General features: G+C 41.8%; 1 protein-coding gene across 7 annotated transcripts; it reads right to left on the minus strand.

Annotated features, from left to right (window-relative positions):
- Positions 1 to 364: 364 nt before the first annotated feature.
- MKNK1 (MAPK interacting serine/threonine kinase 1) lies at positions 365 to 22997 on the minus strand. 7 transcript variants are annotated; one of them, XM_048312945.1, is made up of 14 exons: positions 22898 to 22997; positions 21905 to 21994; positions 19319 to 19413; positions 16215 to 16313; positions 15460 to 15557; positions 13939 to 14018; positions 12444 to 12517; positions 9257 to 9361; positions 6196 to 6251; positions 5545 to 5640; positions 4574 to 4768; positions 3791 to 3955; positions 3131 to 3171; positions 365 to 2198 (listed from the first exon to the last, which is right to left on the minus strand). In XM_048312945.1, exons 4-14 carry the CDS (start codon positions 16309 to 16311, stop codon positions 1970 to 1972), a joined length of 1236 nt encoding a protein of 411 aa, XP_048168902.1. In that variant the 5' UTR covers positions 16312 to 16313; positions 19319 to 19413; positions 21905 to 21994; positions 22898 to 22997; the 3' UTR covers positions 365 to 1969. The 7 variants fall into 7 exon arrangements, with proteins under 7 accessions (XP_048168902.1, XP_048168898.1, XP_048168900.1 ...); XM_048312941.1 differs by having other exon boundaries at positions 3131 to 3174; XM_048312943.1 differs by having other exon boundaries at positions 3131 to 3174; positions 21905 to 22016; positions 22898 to 22980.
- Between the last annotated feature and the right edge of the window lie 601 nt (positions 22998 to 23598).

A 23598-nucleotide genomic window follows, 5' to 3' on the forward strand; every position in this document is an offset into this window, starting at 1 on the left:
CGAGGCATGAGCTGCACAGAGCACTGGGGAGTGCTGCATCCCACCCCTCCAGGAAAACAACCTTCCCCACCCAAGAGCCACAGACCTCCAAAGAAACTAAAAAATAACTCTGCAAGAGGCACTCAAAAGTAGACTACACACGAGAGCTTAAGTTAACACCTCTTCCCTGCTTGGGGCGCTTTTCTCAGTTCCCAGAAAGAAATCTGAGATCAGAGACTGATAAATAAAATAAATCAATAGAAGAGGGAGGTATGCCTAGTCCTCAGAGACTTCAACTGTCCTAGATCCAATGTCACACAAAGAAGTAATTCTCTTTTCTGTGTCACCAAAAATAAAGAGGAAAAAACCACAAAGAACAGTCAAATGTGTTAAATACATAACTTAGGGCATTTTAATTTAAAAAAGCAAAATACATTTCATCATTCATCAGCTGGCACAACGTATAAAAACATTTAAATAACAACTTTAATATTAGTCACAAAATACAGCATGTTTTATAAAAATAGCTGTATGCACTGGTACTACTGATAATGTAAAACCACCCTGAATAGGCCATGCAAAGGCATTCAGCTTTGACCTTTCAATTTCCAAGTGCTTGTTGCATCTGCTACTTTATTCCTTCTCACTCTGCTTGGGAGGTTTTTGTGCTGCCACCCGGGGGCCTCCTCCTCCCCCCCTGCACACAAAGCCTCAGCAAAAGGTTTCAGAAAGGGCTGACAAGGTAAGGTGCATCATGGGCATCTTAGCGCCCAATTTTCACAGCTTATGTTTCAGAAAGTGCTCAACATCTGTGTCCTCCCTTTGGTCACTTAAAATCTTCAGCTTTTCAGCCAAAACCCTTCCAAATTATTCTTGGCTCTGTTGCACCATAGTATTGAAACTGGAAGCAAAAATCTGGACACCCAGCCTGAGATTACTGCAGGAGGCAGAATTCAATGGCTGCAGCACCATTTTTGTACAGTTGTACCTCTGCTTTTGGCATTTCTAAATTATTCAAACACCAAAATTCACTGAAGTCTGTCCACTCGCATTAGGAACTCCAGGTAGGACACACAAAAGGTCATGGAGAAATTCCATTTTATAGAAAGGAAGGTTTAGCTGAAGATAGCATTAATACAATAAAACCCCAAATTAATAATAAAAACCCTACTTAATAGTAAATATAAACTGTTACATAAACAGTCTGTTACATCTGTGGTTACCAGATTTAAGAATGTAACTGTTCCAATGGGATATAATGGACATTAAACTCCAGAAAATTAAAAAAGAGATGGTATGGAGTACATTATAATTAAGGGCAAAGATATGTCAGATAAAAACCCCACCCCTCCCAGTTTTCACCCCACATGCTGACACACAAATCATCAGCAACATAAAAAAACTACACAGCTCTCTCCATCTCTAGAAGTATGAGCAATCCTTGCACCATTACAGTACCATCCTCATTCCACTTAAGCCCAATGAATGCAATGGAGACAGAGATCCACCCAGTCATCATCTTCATTCCTGAGTCTACAGAAAGCGAGGAACAGCACTGGTTGGAACAGTCCCTACTGCTGACAAAAACAGCAGCACCTCCAAAATGTGCCATCAAGGAGAGCAGCCATTGGCAGGGAGAGGCTTGATGCTCTGCTAGGCAAAGTGTGGGTTTTTCCTGATGTTTTCAAGTTTGCATTTTAAACTGTGCTCTTCTAGGAAGAAAATGAGGAAAACTTAGTGATTTATCACCTCAGATAATACAGCAGCAAACTCATCATCTGCAGTTTAAAAAAAATCAGTTGAATTATCTTAAAGCACTAAATCTGACAGGCAAAAAACATTCCCATAAAAAGCTGTCCCCTTAAAGTTACAACTCACATCACAAGAGCAAGCTCCTAATCAAAGTGTCAGAAGCAGAGCAGCTTTTATCAGCGTTAAAAACCCAAGTAAGAACACAGACTGATCCTGCCCCCCACAGCAGGAAGGAGCTCTAGAAGGCTTTATGGGGAACTGGCTGGAAGTCGCTGGTTTTGGTGGCGTGTGCCATGGCCCTGCGCTTGGCCAGGCGGGATTTGGAGGGAGGGGACAGTTTCATGGAGCACACGGCGTGGGCAGCGCTCTCCTGCTCGGCGCTCAGCTCGCTCTCGTGCTGGGACAGCTGCCGGTTCAGGGCTATGGCCTCGGCAGCAAACAGGGTCAGGTCCTTTGTGCTGCTGTTCCTGGCCAGGGAAAGAAAAGGAGGAGGCAGTGTCAATCCAGGCACTTCACCCACTCGCCCTCACAGCAGAGTATCTGTTTCCAGGCATGTTTATTTCTTCTGCCAAATCATTGATACAGCAGGCGAAATGACCAGTTAATATGTGCATCTATCCTCTCTCAGAGGATCAGCAATACATGACAAAAACACTCTGGGATTTTGGAAACAGGCACAGTACTACTCCTCCTTCTGGCAAGGACTTCTGATGTAAACCCAGGAAGCCGCCTGAGATGTCATCCCTAATTTCTACCTGTTCTCAAAGGATGGGCACATGGGGCCATAATGCTGTCCTTCTCCAGAGAACTGCAGTCCCACTATAACTGCACCTCTGGCTTTAAGGAAATACCTTTCTGTTGGGAAGAACCACCTGCAACTGCCAGCAGCAAACATGTAGATAGAAACAGATGTGAGACTCAGGCTCTCTGGCATACAGAATCTCCCATCAAATCACCTCCAATGAGGCTTGCCCTGCTCACAGTAAATGGATACTGTGAGTACCACCAACTGCAACGAAAGTCAGATCCAAGTCTGTGTTTATGGTGATTATTCACCCATCAGAAAGCAGGCTCTCTGGCTAATACATGCCTTTATGCCTTTTTCTCCCCCTCCTGGGCAGCAAGCTGACAAAACCATCATTATTTTCTGTCTAAGATTAACACTGCACTGCAGGAATTCCCTCTAATGCTTTTCCAACAAACAAGCAAGATGAGATCATAAAGAAAATTCAGAGCTTTAATATTTCTGATGTTCTTAACAAAATTAGTGCTGTACATTTACGAAGTTCCATTCTCAGCCAGGGATGTCACCTCCTAATTTGTCAACTCCTCTCTCTCACACATTCTTTCAGTAATTATTCTTGGCCAAGTTTACACATGTTTAGAAAACAAACGCTACCTTTGAAGAACTTGAGGGGTGGGCAATCCCCTTTCAGGAGCCTGCTAGAAGAAGCAGTGAAGAGAAGTTAGTTACATATTAGCAGCTGGCAACCAAGGTTTCCCAAGAGTGACAAAAACCAAGTAGCTCCCCCAAATCTTTACAACTAACACATATTGCATATAAATTCATTCACTGTGAGCTTACAAATCACTGTTTGCAAAGCATATTTCATAATCTGTCTCCCCTCACAAGAAGATTTCACAGCTTGCAGGTATAAGACTACAGCTTTGGAAGCTCTCCAGAGGCTCTATTCCTTCTTTCCTGAACTGGGAACTGAAGCAAAAAAGGACACTGCTGTTCTTTCATAACCGTATTTACCAGTATTCTGCATTACTGTATTAACACAATAATTTGTGTACTGCCGTGCTTGCTATTCACAAGAAAGCCATTTAAAATGCACAAAGCAATAATTAAACAAAACAAACACTTAAAGGATGACATATTCATCCAAATATTTACCATGCAAAATAAATAAAGCCACTGTGTATCATTTAATTAATCAAGATATAAGCACCAAGACACGCAAGGACTCTATAAGAAGTTCAGTGACAGGGAACAGCTTGTTTGACCCTTTGGAAGAAGAATAACCCTTAAAATTATACTAAGGGGGATACATACTCCTTGAACCCACGAATGTTGCAAAACTTGAGCAGCACTAAGTCGTTCTTTGGCATCACAAACCAGCAGCTTTGAGATGAGATCTTTGGCCTCAGAGGAAATATGTGACCAGTCCTTGTCTGGAAATTCGTATTTGCCTTCCTGAATGCTCTCAAAAAGCTTGTTCTAGTAAAGGGAAAAATTACTCAATTTAAATATACTGCAACCAGAAGGTTTCTCAGGGGACACTCTCTTTTATCCACCTAATGTGGAGGGCAACAACTGAAACCATCCAGTCTCCTTATGGAGTCAATGGAGAGTGACAGGCAGCTCCACAGAGTGGTTCAGTGCATCCTAAGATGGACACAATACACAGTCTGCTGAGAACACTTCCCCCCACCCCTAAGAGGGCAGCTAAAACACTCAGTTTTTAGAAAGAATAAATTCAGGCCCTGCATGGCAGCCCTCCCAGGGCTCAAATTTTATCTGAGGAATTGCGGTGACTAACATAAACCAGATCAAGGATTACAGAACAAGGCAGGATGGCAGGGTGGGGAAGAGGATGAGGAGAAGCTCTGAGATCTCACATCAGGAGGAAGGAGAGGCAGCTGCCCAACCTTACTTTAGAAACTGACATCACTCAACTTCTATACTGCCACCCTCACTTCTCAGTGACAGATCATCCTCCCAGCTACCTGCCAGGATCAGGCACAGCTCTCCACTGCTGACACGACAGCAAGTCCTACAACCAAAGCTCACAGGAGAACTCTGCACTCCCCCCATGCCCAGGACATGCACACTCGCCTGGCAAACTCTGCAAACTTCTCCTCTGTCCCAGCCACAGTCCGTGCCACAGTTGCCCACAAAAGGGGGGTACCCACTGAGCATGATGTAAAGAATCACTCCCAGGCTCCACAGATCACACCTCTTGTCATAGAACGTGGCCTCCTCCATGAAGACTTCCACCACTTCGGGTGCCATGTATTCTGCAGAGCCACACTACAAAAGCAAATTCAAGCAAGTTTTCAAAGGGAGGGTCACATCAAAACAAGTCTCAGGTTTATCATTTTCCACTCTTTATACCAAGCAGCTTGGTGCAAAAGCAGAAATCAGGCATCAGTGACTACTAAAGTTCCTATAGTTCTTTAGCAGCACCATAAGCTGTTCCACGTGACTGTGAACCTTTGATCCAAGGTCGAAATATTAATTTACATCTTTCAGGTTTTTAAATCTAATGCATTAGTTATCAGACAAGTGTATCAGGGGAATAGATTTCTGTAAGATTTCTGCAACACTGTCAAGATTTTTCTTTCACAGTAAATGGCAAAAGCATAGGACTGTAGTTTTTCAAACTAATGTGTATTATAAAGCCACACACTGATTAGAGAGCTTGCATTCTCCTTAGCTCATTGGCTTAGCTACAGAACCAAAACATGGGGAAAAGAACACAAAACTAAGGTTCAAAGTCTGCCCATAAGCACACAAAAAATATGCACAAAAAAGTTTCCCCATTTGATTGTGTAAGAGATAAGCAGGACCTATGTGTCACTTGCTGTGAGTGAGAATTAACACTGTGAGCTCCTGTGCTTTTAGTGTATTTGTCCTGTGACTGGGAAAGCAAGACAGTATTTATCACAAATACACACTTGTGGAAATGAACTATCCAGCACTGAGTGTAGTGGCAGTAAGCTCTTTGGAAAGTCTCCTCTGGAGATAAGAAAAGTTGGTCTGTAGTAGAACAAAAAAAAGCACGAAGTCACAATAGGTTCTCTCACCGGCGTTGTTAATTCAGGAGTTGTTATGGGAGTACATGCACTGTTCAGCTTCACCCCACTGCCAAGATCAAAGTCACATATTTTTACTGGTGATATCTTAAAAAAAAAAAAAGAAAAAAGAGGTCAGGAAGACTGGGATTAATGCAAAATCTATGAATATGTACATATGTGAAGTAGAAAACCCCAGGACAGAAGAGTCCCTAGTGAGACCCAGTCTCTTACAGCCACATTCCACTCCTTGCATTCAGCTGCACCCACACCACCAGCATCTGATCCTGCAACATTGTTTTTTTCTTTGGTTAGGCAAGTGCCAGTACACATCAGAGCACTTTGGAAACAAGTCATATAATGTGACCAGCTGGCTTCTAAAGGCTGCTTGTCCATCTGGGTACTGGCTCAGAACAGATGAGGCACTAGAGTGTCATTGCTGGGCCCTCTCTAAGGCCAGTTGGCTTTTTATCTCTTAGCCAGATGTTCACATTTTCACAGCTCAAAGAAGAATTTAGTCTCTTTTAAGCTTCAGTTCTGTTAAATTTAGTTGAAGTTCACTAATGGGTTCAAAAGTTTTCAAGGAGAGAAAAACCACAAGGACGTTTTTGGGAACCAAGTTAAAAAAATATAGTTCAGAAGGTTAAGAGACCAGAGGAGCACCTTTTCTGGAGATTCACACAGGATGTTTTCAGGCTTCAGGTCCCTGTGAGCAATACCTGAACAGAGAGTACAAATGTTCATTAGAAAGGATACTCCTCTGTTTAATTTCTCATAACCTCTCTTTATTAGAAGGTTGCCTGGGAGATACTCTAGGTTTGAGCATGCTACACACACCTGCCTCTCTTAAATATAATAATTTAATTGTAAAGTGTAACTGTTAAAAGTCACTGTTGTATCCTGCTATACCTTTATCCTCCTTAACTGTACAGGAGAGTCTGTCAAGCAAATAAGAACCTGCTAACACCAGGCCTTTTTGTTAGCCCAAATTAATTACATTCCTTAAAACCAGCTTATTGAGATGACTGACCTTTAGGAAAGTTTAATTCTTTACACAGTTCAATGAAATGATTTTTGTGCCTTTCACAGTAAAGTTCTTCTTTCCAGATGGATCAACTGGCTTGCTGAACTCCTACCAGCACAGACAGTACTTGAGGCACTCTCCCCTGCCAAAAAGCCCCCGAGTTCCCAGATGAAAATATCCCTTTGGGGTATGTACTCATTGCTGAAGCAAATGAAAAATTAGAGGTTCAGTTAGAGATACAGAAGAAAAGCTAAAGGAAAACAACCAAAGGGCTTCTTCCTTTGACTCCTATCAGAATAGGCAAACCTAACAGGGAAGCACAAAGTTATCTGTGTAATCCACATGCAAGGTGGTTCTGTGTTGTCAAAGAAATTCTTCAAAAGCCTAAGTACACAACTTCTGGAAGTCCTCCATTTAATATGATCAAGCTCAATTGGAAGGTAGAAAATGAGAGGCAAAAAAATCAAATCAAATGAGCAACTTAGCTGTAATTTAACTGGAAGCTAGCCTTGATTTAGAAACTTACACTCCAAGGACACCTGATACTACTTCAGAATACAGAAAGGAAAATCCCACCAAACTCTAAGCAAGGGAGTTTTTAATATCTTTTCTTCAGCACACTCCAAAGACGTGGCTTAAAATATAACATAACAGCAGAGCCCCGATCGAAAGGAATCAGAGTGTTCACACTGACACAGTGCACACGGCTTTGGCACAAAAGATGGCACGATGAACCCACCGAGGCGGCCTATGCTGACGTTTACAAGGCTGCCCCAACTCCCACCAGCTGGCTTGGCTTGCAATGGGAAAGCCAGCAGTGTCCTTTTTGTATTACTGTTTGAATTCAAATGTCTGATTATGTAACATTTGATTTTGAAGTTGCACAGAGCACTGAGAAAACAACTGCCTTTATACACCCCTCCAGTAGGTTATTAGCAATAAAGCACACACATCCCAAGTGGGTGTAAGGCAGGATTATCATCCAGCTGAGTTTTTAAACTACTCCTGGCAAAAGAATTAGTTGTCCTCGTTCAAATTTTTTTAAAAGCATTTAGCTACAGCACTTCACCATTAAGCTGTGCAATAAAACTGCTTTAATTTCCTGTTTACTTGAGTGTTCTGTATCCTACTTACTAATTATTTTAATGTCACACGGAAGAACCATAAAGAGAACAATAAAACGAAGAGGGGATGGATGTTGCTGTAGCTGATTCTGCAAACCATGTCCCCACTGTCCCAGTTCACAGCAAACAACAAGAAAGCAGATTGCTGCTCTACAGCCATTTTAATCAATCACCCTCCTCTCATTTGGGGAAAGGGAAATTAAAACTAAAAGCTGAGAAAGAACTACAGGAAGGTATTAGCTGAGTCGATGTTAAACCTCTTAAATGGGGTACCTGGACTTTCAGCTGTTAAGAAACCCACTATAGCCCTGCACATCAAAAAATAATTTTTCCACATATTCAGCCTAAGTTTCCTATTTCTTATATATTCTGTATCTCAAAGTTAAAATCTTCTAAATGCAGCTATTCAAGAAGTACCTTCTCTGAAGATTTAAAGCTGAGTTACCACATAGGCAGGCTGTGAGGATTACAAAAGCTCTTAATCCAAACTCAGTTTGGTTTCACATTCAAATTAATTTCTTGTAACAGTCACAATATGGGACAAGATCCATATTCCTCAGGTTTACCACTTTCATCCCTATGCATTGCTACAATTTTCTTTTTAATGGGTTCAACCTGTTGAGGTACCAGTGCTGTGATTCCAACTCAGCATATACACAGTCCTGTGACTTAAAAGTACAGACTACAACTAAACATTTATTAAACCAGGGCCAGTACTAAGCAACTTAGGCAGCAAATGTAACTCTGCTGAGATCTACCAGGCTAATCAGAATGGCAAAAAGGAAGAGAAAAAATGTATCAAAATACATAACCAATCAACAGTCTCCAATTACATGCCCTTCTATTCAGAGGTAGTCACTGTAACAGCAACTGAAGCTGCAAGGCCAGATAATCATGACATAGGAAAGACTTCAAAAGTCTCCATCACATTCAGCCCAAAAATATACTCTGGGATGACCACATTGCACATCAATTTTGGAATTTAAACCAAAGTATTCCCAAGTCAAAAAAGCAGCAGAAAAACACTTTTAAGATTAAAAAAAAAAGTCTCTACAAACATAACTGCTTTTAAATCTAAGCAAATTCCAAAAGAATTGAGGACACTTTCAAATAAATGCTATGGTTCACTTAGGTCTCTCAATTTAACAGTGAGAGTCAAAATGTGGGGGCCAAAATCTACTAAAAACTATCAGGTCTTGTAACCAGGAGAAATTCTGAGTAATTACAAAAAAGTAACTCTGTTGACCTGAAAGAAGAGGAAATTAATATTATATTAGATCCCTTTTGAGTAAACTTTATACGGTGGCTTCTGTAACAGGAACAGACTCAACCCTAATGTTAACTCTCCCTGGATGCTGATTTAAGTTTTCTTCTTGAAAAGCCTGTACCATCTTAACACACCCAATTAATTAAAATACAACAACATGAAAATAATATCATAGAGGAAAGCAGCCTAAGTCATCTGGCATTGCTGTAAATGGAAACACTAGCAAAAGCTGGCTACTTAAAGATAAATGTGCTTCATAACCTGAGTGTACAGTATCAACTAGTCAAGATGGAGGCAGCCTTCTCTCACCTTTTGTGTGAAGAAAATCCAGAGCAGAGGCAATGTCTCTCACCACTTTGCTTGCTTCTCGTTCATTGAAGTGCTTCCTCTTTTGTATATGGGCCAGGATTGAACCTGTCAGGGTAACAGGGGAAAGAGGAAAACCTCAGTATGAATGCTGAACTAGTTCCAAGTATCATGAATCCATAACCTTATTTTCACATTCTATAACAGCCTTTCACAGCAGGCAACTTCTGTGGAGCAAAGGGGAATGACTAAGAAGAAAAAGGCACAACTGAGCAGCTTCAACACTTAAGTGTGCTAGAACATAATTTTCAAACAGTGCAGCTCTCTAGTTTAAGCACAGCATGAGAGGCAATCACTTTTTACTGCCCCAGGACATGACTGGTCAGTTTTCCACACACTTGCCAATAGTACCAGTAAAACTCAAACATAGCTAAGGAGATACAGAAACACTTCAGCAAAACCCAACCTACCCCAGGTCATGGGTGGTCATACTCAAACTCTCCTCATTTTCCATAATGTCACCACTGAAACCCTGCACTGAAAGTCAAGGATACACGTTTTGTGCCTCAACACCATCAAAGGAAGAAGAGATCTGACCTTTAAATACACATCAAATTTCCCGCAGGCATCAAGGCAAGGCTCCTACACTGACTTAAGGCAAAATTTGTCCAGGGGTATAAAATCTGACAAAAGACCTCTAAATTAAAACATACTGAAGGGCTGGTAGCTTGCAGGCAGAGCATCACTGGTATCCCTTTAACAAAGAATAAAGGGAGATTTGATTTCTCATCTTCTTAGAGTGAATTCAATCAAACCTCTCAAAAGATAAAAAATGTCTTCAAAAAACCAATTCCATGTAGTCCACAGAGATCCAAGCCCCTTAAGTAGCCTTACTATTGCCTTTTATTTTCTTATTCAGAGCAGTGTACTTGTAAAAGCACCCAGGCAAAGAAATTCAAGAAGTAACTGCCATTTGTTATTAGCCCCAATACACTCAACACTTTCTATCTCAGGTGATTTCACTTCTTTTCAGTTCTAGATGTGGAAGGAAATCTCCTACTGGGTAATTCCTATTCTTACACCATCAATGCTATTGCCACTCCTCCCCAGTGAGCATTCAGGGACGAGGAAGAACATCCAAAAAGAAGAGATGGACAAAAGACTGCTCAGATATGCACAGCCATGCTGGGTCAGGTAAGTAGAGGAAGGCCACTTTGGACCAGGTCATTAGGTATCAAACACAGACATTTTCCCTTGCCAAAACCAACACCTTCTAGTTTGCTACAGATTTCCTGAGTGCACAAAGTTCAAAGGCGTTTCCTGGTATAGTTTTCTTCGCACCTTTAGAAAGTAATAACAGTTCTTCAATGTTTCCATCCCTGTGGAAAAGACCCCACACTTTGCAGGAAACAATACTGAGCCACCTGAAGTGCTCATTTCACTCAGCAGGTTTATTTGAAATTATGTTTCTGAATAGAGGCGATGTTCAAACTCTCTCAGATAAGAATTGTATCGATATCAATTAAAACATACTCTACTGTAGACTTTATATTCAGCCCACAAAGAGAACTCTCATAAAGAAAGAATAGCAGGGCACTCCTGCCACAGTTGTTCCTAACTCTCCAGTACTCATCAGAGAGAAAGCATCATATGGCACCTCTCAAAATACATTTCAGATGGGAAAAAAAAAAGAGGAAAAGATTCTTAAATCATGCAAATTCAATATAATCAGCTGGATCTTAAATCTTTCAATTATAAAATTCTGTCAGATGAGGTTGTTAAAGGGATTCTGCACATCACAGTGAACTGAACACAGATAAAACAGGAGCAGAGCTCCTTCAGTTACCACAGCTATTGGAAGGCAAAGTTGAAAATGGAAAGCCCAAATTATACTCCAACACTGTAAGTAACAGCAGCCTCGGAGACTGGAGTTACTGAAGTAAGGCTTGCATTGAAGATGAATGCTCTCATCCTCGTCAGCCACGCCACTCACATCAGAATCTGCAGTGCATCAGATCTGACCCCTAACTCCCATTAATTCTTTCTTGAACCCCACACACCTAACACTTCAAATACTGATTTTTTTTTTTTAAGAGAAAACCAGCCTCAGCCCTAGCTGACCCTGTAAAAACAGTAGCTAAAAGGGAAGGAGTAGCATTATCATCCTCTCAGCAGCCATGCAGGTCCACTGACAACCACAGACTCACAAAGAAGAGGGTTAACTAATGGAAGAATGGGAAATTAGAAAAAAGACAAATGCATATTCTTCTCAATCAAGTCCTATTACAGCTAATTTGTCAGAAAAGTCTGAGCATCAATACAAAGTGCTATGGGAAAACACAATGAAAAGATGCAGCAATTTTGAGCAAAGCTAAAAAAAAGCTTTTACTCAAGACAAATATACATCCATCTCTTTTAAAAATAGTTCTGCATCTATGCAGAAAGGATTTGTACAGTTTGCTCCTGGAAACCTTCCTGACCAGAGAAAATAGATGATGTTCTCTGGGTATCAGGATACTCCAGAAGCTCAGTTTTCCTTTGAAGGGTTGGCCATATTAACTCATGGTTTTGCACAGCCATGCAATTAGTGGGTACAGTAATTATACTCAGTGCAGACAAATGTGAGAAAATGCACAAAGTGCTTGCTGCAGCTTTCTCATTCCCCAGGTGAGTGGGAAGTGCTGGAGCCCAATGACCACTCAAGCTCACCTGATGGGCTCTTAAACACCCACAAGCACAACTGGTTCTCAATTACAGCAACCCTAGGCACAGGGAAGATGGTTTCCCTAACAGAGTTCCATGAGTTTCAGGAAATGAAGTCAATCCTACACCAAGGGAAAACTCTGCCAGAGTATATAGATGCTGCACTAGGATCATGCATAACACCTGACATCCTGTGTGTCTCCCCTTGCCTGAAGGTACTGTGACCTACTGACTGTATTTCAAACCTTCCACTTTAAGAGAGCTGATATTTCCATCACTCAGCTTCAGAAAGGGACTGCAAATGCATGACCAAACCCACCAATACTCAAGAATAACCATATTTCAAGCTGTGTATAATACTTCCTCTACTTCTTGTATTGAAATTCTCAAGCATTTAAAATAAGTTCTTCAATTACTACTTTAAAACACTGACACAAACAGGAACCAAAATGATTGAATGAGCAAAGGCACAGTTTCTGCACAGTACCTCCTCGCAGTTTTTCAAAGACCAGGTAGTATCTTGTGTCATCTTCAAAAAATTCTATTAGCTCCAAAATGTTCCTTTAAAAAAAGACACAAAAAAGAAGGGAAATAAAAGGAACAAGCATGGAGTGTACACACAGCCATGAAGAGTTTCAGCATGGATAACTAGGAAGTGCCAGAAGCAACCAAAAATACAAGTTCTAGTTAAACAAGTTGCTTTGGTTGTCTGTGGCATTAAAACCATATTTCCAACTCACACTGAAATTTAAGCACGCAAAATAGACCAGACACCAAATTCAGACAGGATTGTGAGAACTCTGCTACTGCTCAGCTGACAGGAAGGTAACTGATAGTGGGTTATATTTAATAATTTAAAACATTGCATTTGTGCTGAAGGCAGAAATAAAGAAAAAATAACTAAATTGGCATTCTTTCTCTCTGGAAATCACAAAGCAAAACACACAGGGCTCAAAGGAGACAGGCACTTGTCAGCAGGATATTACATCCAGCTCCTTAGTTGCCATTTTTAGACTAACTCCTGCTTAGCTCATGTAAATTCTTTGCAGCACAAACACCCCAGGTTGCTTTGAGAATGTCAAATGTGTAAGCCAGAACTTTTTACATTTAACAGTACATTCAAACCCCCAAATTCTGCATGTGGTCGTGTGAGCTTGAGTTTTTCATCAGCTGTGTACTGGATGACCATATGCTCTCAATCTCACAAAAGAAAGACTTGGTCTGCTCCTCTACAGCACAACATAAGCCCATGGGTTTGGTAAACAAGTTGGTTTTAAAATTATTTCTGTATCTTTTATTAAGTATTTGTTTGAAAAGGGTCAATATAAAGTGCACAACTGCAATATAAAGAACAGCTGTTGTACATACAGTCTAGATTAACAGAGACATCTAGAAGTAACTTCAGAATGGGCTCAAACCCATCACAGAGCTCCCAGAGCATGCTGCCAGTGCCTGCACAGCTTTTCTTCCTCTTCAGGCATCAGCAGCAGCTTTACAGTTGCTTCATCCTGTGGCTATGAAGTCAGCACACATCCAAATGAGAACTAAATTAGCTTTTTGCTGATCTAAGAGCTTCAGTGCAAAAGCAGGAAGGCTGACACAAGGAGGAGGACAAACCACATGCCAGGGAAAGGAATGGTAAGACTTCCTTTCCACAGAGCAGCTGGTATCAGGTCAGCTTTTGCTGATGGTGAAATCACAGGGGAGAGTGTCAAAATGTTAATTTCTCATCTTGAGGCACTGAAGCACAATCAAGCTACACTGACCTGGCTGCTAATTGAGTGATATAACTTTCAATCTGTAAATAGTTCCCCTAAATTTCACAGATAAGAGACGGGGAAATTCTTATTCTGAATAGGTCAAGTCTAAATTACAACTGGTTTTAAGGAGACTACTGCAAAGCTTCTAACCTTGTCACACATAAAAATTTGAGAACAAATAATCATAACACTTTAAATAAACAAAGACAAGATTATACTTACTTGTTACCCTGACACTGGTACAGAGTTTCTATTTCACGAAAAACCCGACTCCGACTGTGCCCAGCATTTTTTTCAATGATCTGTGAAAAAGAGTTAAGACCTCGTATTTGAAAAATTACTGTGAGAACTATGCAAGTAGCTCTGGAATTAGGTAGCTGTTCCAAGGTTTGAATCTAGGGCATGCCCACTAGAGAAGAACACTTCACCTTTGTTTGTTTGTTTAATTTCTCTTCTGGCATTTGTTTACAGAGCAGAGCAGTGTCAGCAGAGCTCTGGAAGGCATTCAGAGGACAAGAGAAATTAGGGCAGGAAGAGAAGAAAGGAACTAAATCCACACCTTACACAGCCAGTGACCAGTTACCACAAGCTCTTTCTTGCATCATTTTAACTTTGCAATGTGCAGAACAGGATATCCACTTGAGTTCTACTAAAAATAGATTTGAGTCACATCAGACACTGAACAGCCAAAAAGAAGAGATTTGTCATTACAGGCATTTAAGCAAAAAGTACCAAATTCACCACAAAACGAGAGTTTAGTTCATCATGTAAACTTCATGGAGACCCAATAATAGAACCTAAAGAAAACATACATTCAATCTCAGAGCCATCAGAAGTCACCTTCCTTCACACAGTCCTCTGACTGAAAAAGGACAAGAACAAGAGCTTTCCACAGAGGCTGAGCCTGAATGACTGCTACATAAACTGAAATTACCACAAATATCACCACCATCTGTATCCAGGACAGATGTATACAGCTTTCTTATTTCTGCAGCCTGAGTTCTCTGGTGCAGAACAGGCAACCATTCACCAGTACTACAGGACTCAGCGTCTGATCACATCAAATTCCTAATGCAGAGCTGTGTTTATTTCAACCTTTCAACTTCAACAATTTTACAAAGTATGGACAAAATTCTAGCATCTATAGAGGTGCATTTTTCAAGGGGCTTAAAATTTTGTGCCTATTTTTGACTAGAATAATACATAAAGTTTCCCTATTGCTATTATTTGCGTTTGTAATTAAAAGGGGACTCAGGATAACAACAAATCTGTAAATGAGCCCTAACACTTTACAATGATATTACAGAAGATTGGCCTCTATCTGAAAATAAAGAGACAGCTTTCCATGAACCACTGGCAGTACTTGATGCTCTCTGAACTCGGATCAGCACCCAAAAGTTTGCACTGTTTGGTAGGCCATGCTGTGACTCAGCCTCTTCATAAGAAGAGACAAAGGTAGGACTACAACCAAACCAGGGCATGAGAGGAAAGCTTGCCCTGAGATCCAACCATCCCAGTGAGTTAGTTTGTGACTTTTACCTGCAGCTGATACACCAGTTCACTCTGGAGACATGACACTTCAGGTGACAGGTTTTCTCAACAGTTATAAAACAGGCTCATTTCAAGCACCAAAAATCTCCTAGAAGGTTTTGCTATTACCTATTCTATTGCAGGTTTTCACAGAGATACTCAGAAGGAGAAGACACATCACAGACAGAAGTGATGCTTTTACTCTATACTTACTTTCACTGCATATTCTTTCCCAGTTTGGAGACTGACAGCACCCTGAACTTTAGCATATGCTCCCTCACCAAGCAGCTCAGCAGTCAGCTTGTACAAGTCTGCCAAAGAAATCCAGAAGAAAGGACACATCCATCAAAGTGAATTTTGAAAGTTATTTTAGTGAATAACATCAAGACAAGCTCTTCATCTGATAAGCATCCCTCAGATTTATGCAGTATTAAAGCAGACATGCCAGTCTTAACTATGCTTCATTTTTCACCTCCCTCTTTCAAGTACCAGAAAAATTAAACTTCATTACAGCATCAAAATGACACATTTGTTCACACTAGAAATGTTTTGTATCTCAGCAATATCTAGGACCTCAGCCACCTTCCCTGTCTTCGTATAAAAGTCAGGAACAATTTTTTCAGGTGGAAAACAATTCTCTCCTTGCTCAGAAAATGCCTACCACACATAATCTACTTGCAGAGATAGTGTTTTAAGTGTAACAAACTTCAGCATTTAAACCTAGAAGGCTACTACCACCTTTATTTGCACTTGCCCACTAAGAAGTTTTGTACTGCTCCGTTTCCTCACTGAACTATATTTCACTTACAAAGCTTCACAGTGTTTATGCTCACATTTGTTCAGTCAAAACATTTTGACATCAGCACTGTTCCTACCAAAAAAAGAGCAATGTTTAGCTAAGAAAACTGAGAAAAACAGCAGAAGCAAAGCAGACTGTAACAATTAAAAGCTTTTAAATTGTCACCAACCTTCAAACTTCCCAGGGACCTGATCTGTGGCTCTGGTTCTTTTTTTCTTTTTCCTTTTCCCACTGTCTGCTATGGGGACAGGCTGACTGCTGACCATCTCTGTGTGGCAGAACATAGAGGTGACTTTAACAACCAATTACTTTAGGAGGAAATGCACATGCTCTTGTGTGTTTAGTTTCTCATCCATCCAAAAGTTTCTCTCCTTTTCTTCATCACAGGCTGCCACCTCTTTTCCAAATATCAGAGGAAACCCAAAAAGGCAATTCTTGGATGCCAATTAATAGTTATGGGGATACTTGATAAACAAATGTAACAACAGGAGGAAACAATAATGCATCTATACTGAATCCTTACCTCACAGCCAAAGCATAAAATAACCCACAACAGAACACGTGCCCTGATACCAGACAGCACTAACAGCCCTCACAAGGGCACTCTTCTCTGAGCTGTTCCTCTGTTTCGCAAATAGATTTTTTTCAAATCAGCTCAAGAAAATGAGCCTCCGAAACAGCAGGAAGGTGTGGGGAAGTTTCAAACCACTCAGTGAAACAAAGCAACCACAGGAGTTAAGAGAGCAGAGGAGCAATCTAGGTCAGTTTATTCTGCCATAAGGCCAGAAAGAAAACCATTTCTCACAGAACCATAATGTACCTTTCTAAACCACAGATCAGTGGGTAATTTATGCTCCAAAGCAAGAAGTATTTATGGCATTTAGATTTTTTCCTACATTACTAGCTATAGATACTATAAGAGCTTAGTCAGAGATAACAATTCACTGATGCCAGATAATATGGCAGAAAAAACCACCTGCATATTGTTACTGAAGGCCTAAATAAAAAGACTGCCATATTTGTACAGCTAACCTATCTCCAAAAAGGTTAAATGATTCCACACCGAGGTTTTAGGAGGGAGCACTTCACACCAGTCACATCCAGTCAAGTTTGCCTTAACAGTTTAAAATCTCAGCTCAAAGTCTTCAGGGCAGCAACAAAGTACAGCTAAGACATTTTACAGCCAGGAGGAATTCTGATAAAATTAACTTTTAAAGATCTTGTACTAGAGAAATAGCTAAATCCACAGAAAAAGTGTAATTATGACAACACTGATAATGAAAGAGCAAGTCCCAAAAATTCCATCAATTCTCTTTTAACAGAGATTGTGAATAGCAGTTTCTCTGCCTTTCACTGTTTCTAAAGTACTCAAAACATGGGAGAAGCTCCAAGGCAGAAAACATTCCACAACAATCTACCAATACATGAAATACTTTTCCTTTGCTCCATTACATTTTTCTTGTTCATATCTGTCAGTAATAGCTGACTGTGAATGTCACTTAGAACCCACATGTCTGAAAATTTAGGACGTGTTATTTTGAAAGTCCTTTCTCCTTAACAACTTAGTAAAACACTTAAAAATGTATCACCGAAAGCTTCAAGACAAGAGTAAATCCTCATTTTCAAGTCTTAGGCAGAATGTGTTCAGAAATCATCATGATGGATGACATATGTGCCTTCTTAAATACAGTAATATAAAGCACATTTTACCAACTTCTGAAGAAACAGCTTCTTTTGAACTCAAACTGACACACATACAGCTTCAAATTTTAACATAAAGAGAAGGTGAGCCTTTGATAGCTAATTCCAGCTCTCCTCTTTTTCAATTCCATCTGCATCAGGAATTATTCAGAACTGGGACTGAAATGACACACATTAAACTGCTCAGAGAGAGGGCTGCTCTGCTTGAAGGAGGTCCTTGATTTCCACAAGGTGTTGAACGAGTAACTTTAATGCCCTGACCTCCTACAAGTCACAGCTAGACAGGTTCTATTCCATTTCAAATATCACAGTTTCAGAGCTTGTAACAGACTAAAAATCAGCAAAAACCCCAGGATGTGAACCCCCTATCTTAGCACAGCTGATGTATTTCTTCACAACCAGCTCCTGCACCCTACCAGCTGACTCTGATATTTACAGTCGGCTGTTTAATAACTCACTACATTATTTAAATTCCCTTTAGTCTGACTCAATTCCTAAATTACAAAGAATTGTTTCCCTGAAAACAGGAAGTTCACTAGTCATGTATACAGAAACCAAATGGCTGAAAAGTTGGTATTTTTAACCTGTAATCTTGACTAAATTTGCCGTCAGACTAAAGCATGAAACGTTTGCTGTATTAAGATTCTTATTACTGCTCTGGTCTGCTATTTCACATCATTGTGTAGCTCATTTCTGTCAACACAGCTTATCCTTTAAAGGTATCCCAGCTTCACTCTCATTACTCACTTTGTTATAATGAACAACACTTAAGTAACAGCTGGTACTACAAGCAAATACCTTTAGTCCAGCCAAAGAGACTTTTCAAGCTTTCAAAGAAATGCTTTTTTTCTGCAACTGCATAACCAAAGAGTTTCTGGTGACACTGAAGGACAGTGTGCCTCAACCATTCAAGCACTGCTGAGGTGTTCTGCGTACTGCAGGAGTGCTTCTGGTGACAGGGACACTGTGGGCTCTGAGGCAGCTCACCCTGCCAGACACAGAGCTCAGGGACAGGACAGACTGCTCTGGAGGGAAATGGCCCATGGACACATCAGGGCCAAGATTGATGTCTTCAAATTCTGATCTGTCCTTCTCCAGTCAGGTTAGGATTATTACTCACAGGGTAATGGAACCAGTAGAATCCACATGGTAAGTAAAATGAGAGCAAGTTTCTGTCTTAGCTGTGGTTTTGTTGAAGTCCCTGAATTTTATTATCATAACTCTGCGTTGAGGCAATATTTAACACACACATTATTCAGAGCCTGTGTGGGATGGTAGTTACAGCCTTTCCCTTTTGCTGTAAAGAAAACTTGTGAACAAAGCCAAGAGAAGAAGAAAGGGAACAATTACCACAAGTTTCACTTCATTCAGACCTTAAGTCGTCTTTCGTCTCACTTCCTAACACTCCATATATGAACATGCCAAAATCCACTACCCAGACCTAACTCCCCTCTCATTCTAATCTGCTTCCCAAAGGAAGGAAGGGTATATTTGGAAAACAAGCACATGTGTGTAACAGGAAGCACTTGGAGAACACAGTAGAGATGCCTTTTTCTATCAAGAAGAAAATACCTTGTTTGTGTGTTTGAACTCAGTGGAAGAAAGCAGAGTCCAGGTACTACCACTGCTTCAAAACTGACTCTTGCTTGAGCCAAGTTGTTCTGGAGCTGAAAAGAAACACCACCACGTTACCAGTCAGAAATCATGAAAACACTGCTACACGTATTCAGCATGCCCAGAGCCTAAAGGCATTGCAAGGACCTGTTGTGGTGGGCTTCACATGAACACACAGCGAAAGCACACCCCTACAATTTCAATGGAACAAAATGAAAACACCCTTCAGTCCAGTTTTCCTCCCAGCTCAGTGTCTCCCATTGTTCCTGGACCCTCCCTTCTCCATCAACTCTGATTCCTGTAGATGTGGCTTATAATGAAACTGGATGCACTCAGCAGGTGCTGATTCTACAAAAACCATGTGGTTGCAGGAAGCTCAGAACAACCCAAGCTACCCTTATAAAGCAACTACATAGTGATTAATTGTGTTTGCAACGTTACACATCAAGGGAGATACAATTTGAAGAGGACGAATGTGCAGTGTTGTATGACAGTCCTGTGTCAAATCAGAGACATTATTTTATACTCATTCTGTATTAAGTATACTAATTTCAAATTCTAAGAAGTAAATACTCATACTTGATTTTTGCACTGGTTTGCCACAATTCGTTCTTAGCTGTCAAAAGTTACCTTCTCATTCCACTTACAATAAAACCTTTAGTTTCATTTAATTTGAGTTATCCATGAAGGGAGAGGAACTTAAAAACATTCCAACATCTTCTCAATATACAGGAGCATTAGCATTTTCAAACGAACACCTGAAAGTTCAGAGAAAGCCCAAGTAATCCAATTTCAGGAAAGAGCAAATCTGACAAAATTATTGATCCAGCCTTATCACAGCATTACTGTGACAACTCACAGTGTCACAGCTGCCACCACCCGTCTGAAACCCTTCGTGCTGGGGAAAAGGTTACAGCAACCTTTCTCTTTAGCTCCATACTTCCCTCTGCCACACTTTCAGGAGATCAGGGTCGCATCATCCCCAGCTTGCGCAATTTGCAGAGTAACTTTTCGGTACTCCCAGCTAACACTTCCCTCGCAAACTAAGAGAGGGTTTTCTGAAGTTCCAAGTCAAACCCTCCAGCAGTGAGTGGATCTCACTTTTCAGGATAGCACATCAAGTTATTCCAAATAGATTCCTCCCACCCCAGTTTCTTACTTCCCCAGGGTTACTGCTGGGGAAGCAGGGAGAACCTTAATGGAGAGGAGAGCACACAGCATTCCTTTCCCTCTCGTGTTGGAGAAAACGGCGCATTTTGACACACATGCTGCAAACATGAGATCTCCTGAAATCAGCCCGTGTTGCCCCAGGCACACATGCATTTCTTTAAAAGCATTAGTTATCATTCGGAATGACAGCAAAAGAACTATTATCATCCCCACTGCAAAGCCAAAGGCAAACAAAAGAAGTATCCTGACCCAGTCAGGAGTTAACAAGTAAGTACTACAAATTAGCCTGAAGGTGGCTTAAAAACACACTGTAATCTTTTTTATTTCTTATTCAAGGACAACGTGTCTCCAAGGCAGCCACATGGATGGGAGGATATAACAGGGTGTACTTCACAGGGCTAACAAATAGTTGTGCACAGTGAGCCCTGTCGGGAACAACATGGCACACACACTGGTTACTGCACTAAAGAACATCTTCTCTCCTTCCACACCCAGCAGAACAGTCAAACAGGGTATTTAGTGCTACTGACCACTGGCAGCCAGTCCATATTTAAGACTTACCATCACAGGGCAGTAAGAACTTAGCAACAAAGTTATTTTAAACTCCATCACACATATTCTAAATGAGAAAACACCTAGCAATAGCACATTGGCTCAGCTACTTCAACTTCTCCAACCCCTAGAGCACTTTTAAATTAAGGAGATATACAATGTAAGTAGGTTCTGAGGGCCAATTACTAAACAGCAAGCTGTTTACTCTCTTCTACATCTGATGGCATCAACAACTCTCAGAAGACTGTCTCTGCATCACCAATTAGCTCCTGTAATTCTCCTCAGCTCCTTTGCTACTGTAAAACAAAGAGAAAACCTTCTCAGAAGACAACTTTTCATTTCCTACAGATACAAGATAAATATTTCCTGTTCTTGCTCCACACCCCACCAACAGTCAATGAGATCTGATCAATGACATCTGTCACTGGAAAAAAAAAAAAGCTACAGAACACACACCCTTAGCAGAAAGCAGCCTTGTTAGGAGAAGCTAATCTAACTTAATGGGTTTTTAAACTTTGAAGGAAGACTGATTTTTCTTCATTTTCCCCTCCTCTGTGCTTCCAACTGTAAAATTAAGTCATTAACCTCCACTGCATTGTCACATTTGATGTCACCTAAGATTTGTACCAGTGTTTTAACATTTGTTACCAGGAAGGTACTGGAAGGAGAGAGGAAATTCCTCATAGCAATAAATACTTTTTTTGAAGTACAGAGTACTGGTATAGCAATCATACCACGAAATAATGTCATAGAAGCATTTTGGTTGAAAAACACCTTTAAAGAACCAAGAAAGGTTCAAATGTACAAGGCACCCCACTTTACCTGTTAGGCTGCCAAACTCAAACACCTTTAGAACTGCAGTGAAAGAGGTTCAGCTCTGCGGGAGTGTTTTGCTTTGCTTCCATCCAGCACCTGGGAGGCATGAAGAGGAGCTCTGTTTAGTTTAAAAAAAAAAGGCAAACTACAGTTCTTTGAAGTTATCAGAATATACACCAATCTTCCCAAGCCAATTGTGAGGCATAACATTTTATGATAAAGAGGCTTTTAGAAGCCACCAGCCTGTAAATGATTAAAAAAAAACCAAACAAACAAAAAAACAGTGGCTTATTTCTAAACAAACCTGACACTTCACAGCCAAGTGCCAGTGGTGTCAGGGAATGGGCTGATTTTTGGCTATCACAAGTCCTGCTGATGCCAGCAGCCGAGCTGTCACCCAGGGCTGTCCCGCTGCTTCTCCTGCCTCAGAAGGTCATCCTGCTCAAACTAACGCCACAGAGCACACATTAGGCAGTTTTTCAATGTTCCTCGGGGTTCACAACTCTCCCCGACTGATGCCAGCTGAAAAACACAAGAACTAAAAGACTTCTCGTGATCACACCTACGAACCGGTTCATTCGCCTTTGCCTGCTCTTCTCCCACTCCAGCAACGTCCTCAATAGAAAGCAGCTGCCGTAGGAGTGTAGAGACTTACCACCCTTTACTGAAAAACCCACTATGTACCAAACACAGCACTTTAAAGCTTCGGCGAATAAAATTTCCAGCTCCAGACACGAGGAAACTCCCGCACTCCTTGGGGAGGGCCCCCAGACCCAAAGCTGCCGGCCGGAGGGCTGAGGCACCTTCCGGCCGTCCCGCAGCAGCCGGGGCTGCCGCCGCTCCCGGCGTCCGAGCGCTCTGCCCGCCACACTCCCGAACGAGCCGCGGGAGCCCAGCGTTTCCTGCGGGCACGGATCGCGCCCCTGAGGGCTCCCCTCCCTCGCCTCCCCTCAGCTGACCGAGCCGGGGACCGCCGTGACCACAGCCCCCCACCCTCACCTCCATGGCGGCCGCGGGTCCCTCCTCGGCGGGGCGGCACCGCCCGCCCCCACCCGGTGTGTGCCTGAGGAGCGGCGGGAGCGCGCGTGCGCGCGGCACCGCCCCCTCCGCACCCCCTGCCGGGAGCGCGCCCCGGCCGCCCGCGCGGCCCGCTGGGCGCGTGCGCGTGAGGCGGGGCCGCGGCTCCTCTGAGGGGACGGGACGGGACGGGACGGGACGGGGAGCGTCGGTGGGGGACAGCGGGGAGCGGGACCTGCTCCCCAGGCTGGGCTGGCTGCTTGCAACCTTCTCCTTCCCCTGTGAGCGGTATCACAGAATCACTTCGGTTGGAGAATGGAAGATCGAGTCCGGTCTATGACCAAACACCGCTGTGTCAACGGAGTGCCACGTCCAGTCATTCCTTAAGCACCTCACATTCAGTAAGCCAGGTGTACGTTCAGGCAGGACAGACTAAGAACGGAAAGGAAAAATAAGAACAACCAAGAGCTTGGATAAACGTCGGGAGGCAGAACATGGAAAGCCTGCTGTTGGACAAAGTGTCCACAGGACTCTGGAGGGTGGTGCTGAAAACCTCCTCAGCAGCAACTCTGTATCCCAGCCTCACTTGCTCGTAGCCCCTTTGGGATAATCACAGTCCTTCTGTATTTTTTCTACTCTTCCTTGAATAATTTAGATGCGGCCTATTTTCCTCCAGCTAATTC

Source organism: Corvus hawaiiensis, chromosome 9 (assembly GCF_020740725.1).
Source record: "Corvus hawaiiensis isolate bCorHaw1 chromosome 9, bCorHaw1.pri.cur, whole genome shotgun sequence".
NCBI lineage: Eukaryota > Metazoa > Chordata > Aves > Passeriformes > Corvidae > Corvus > Corvus hawaiiensis.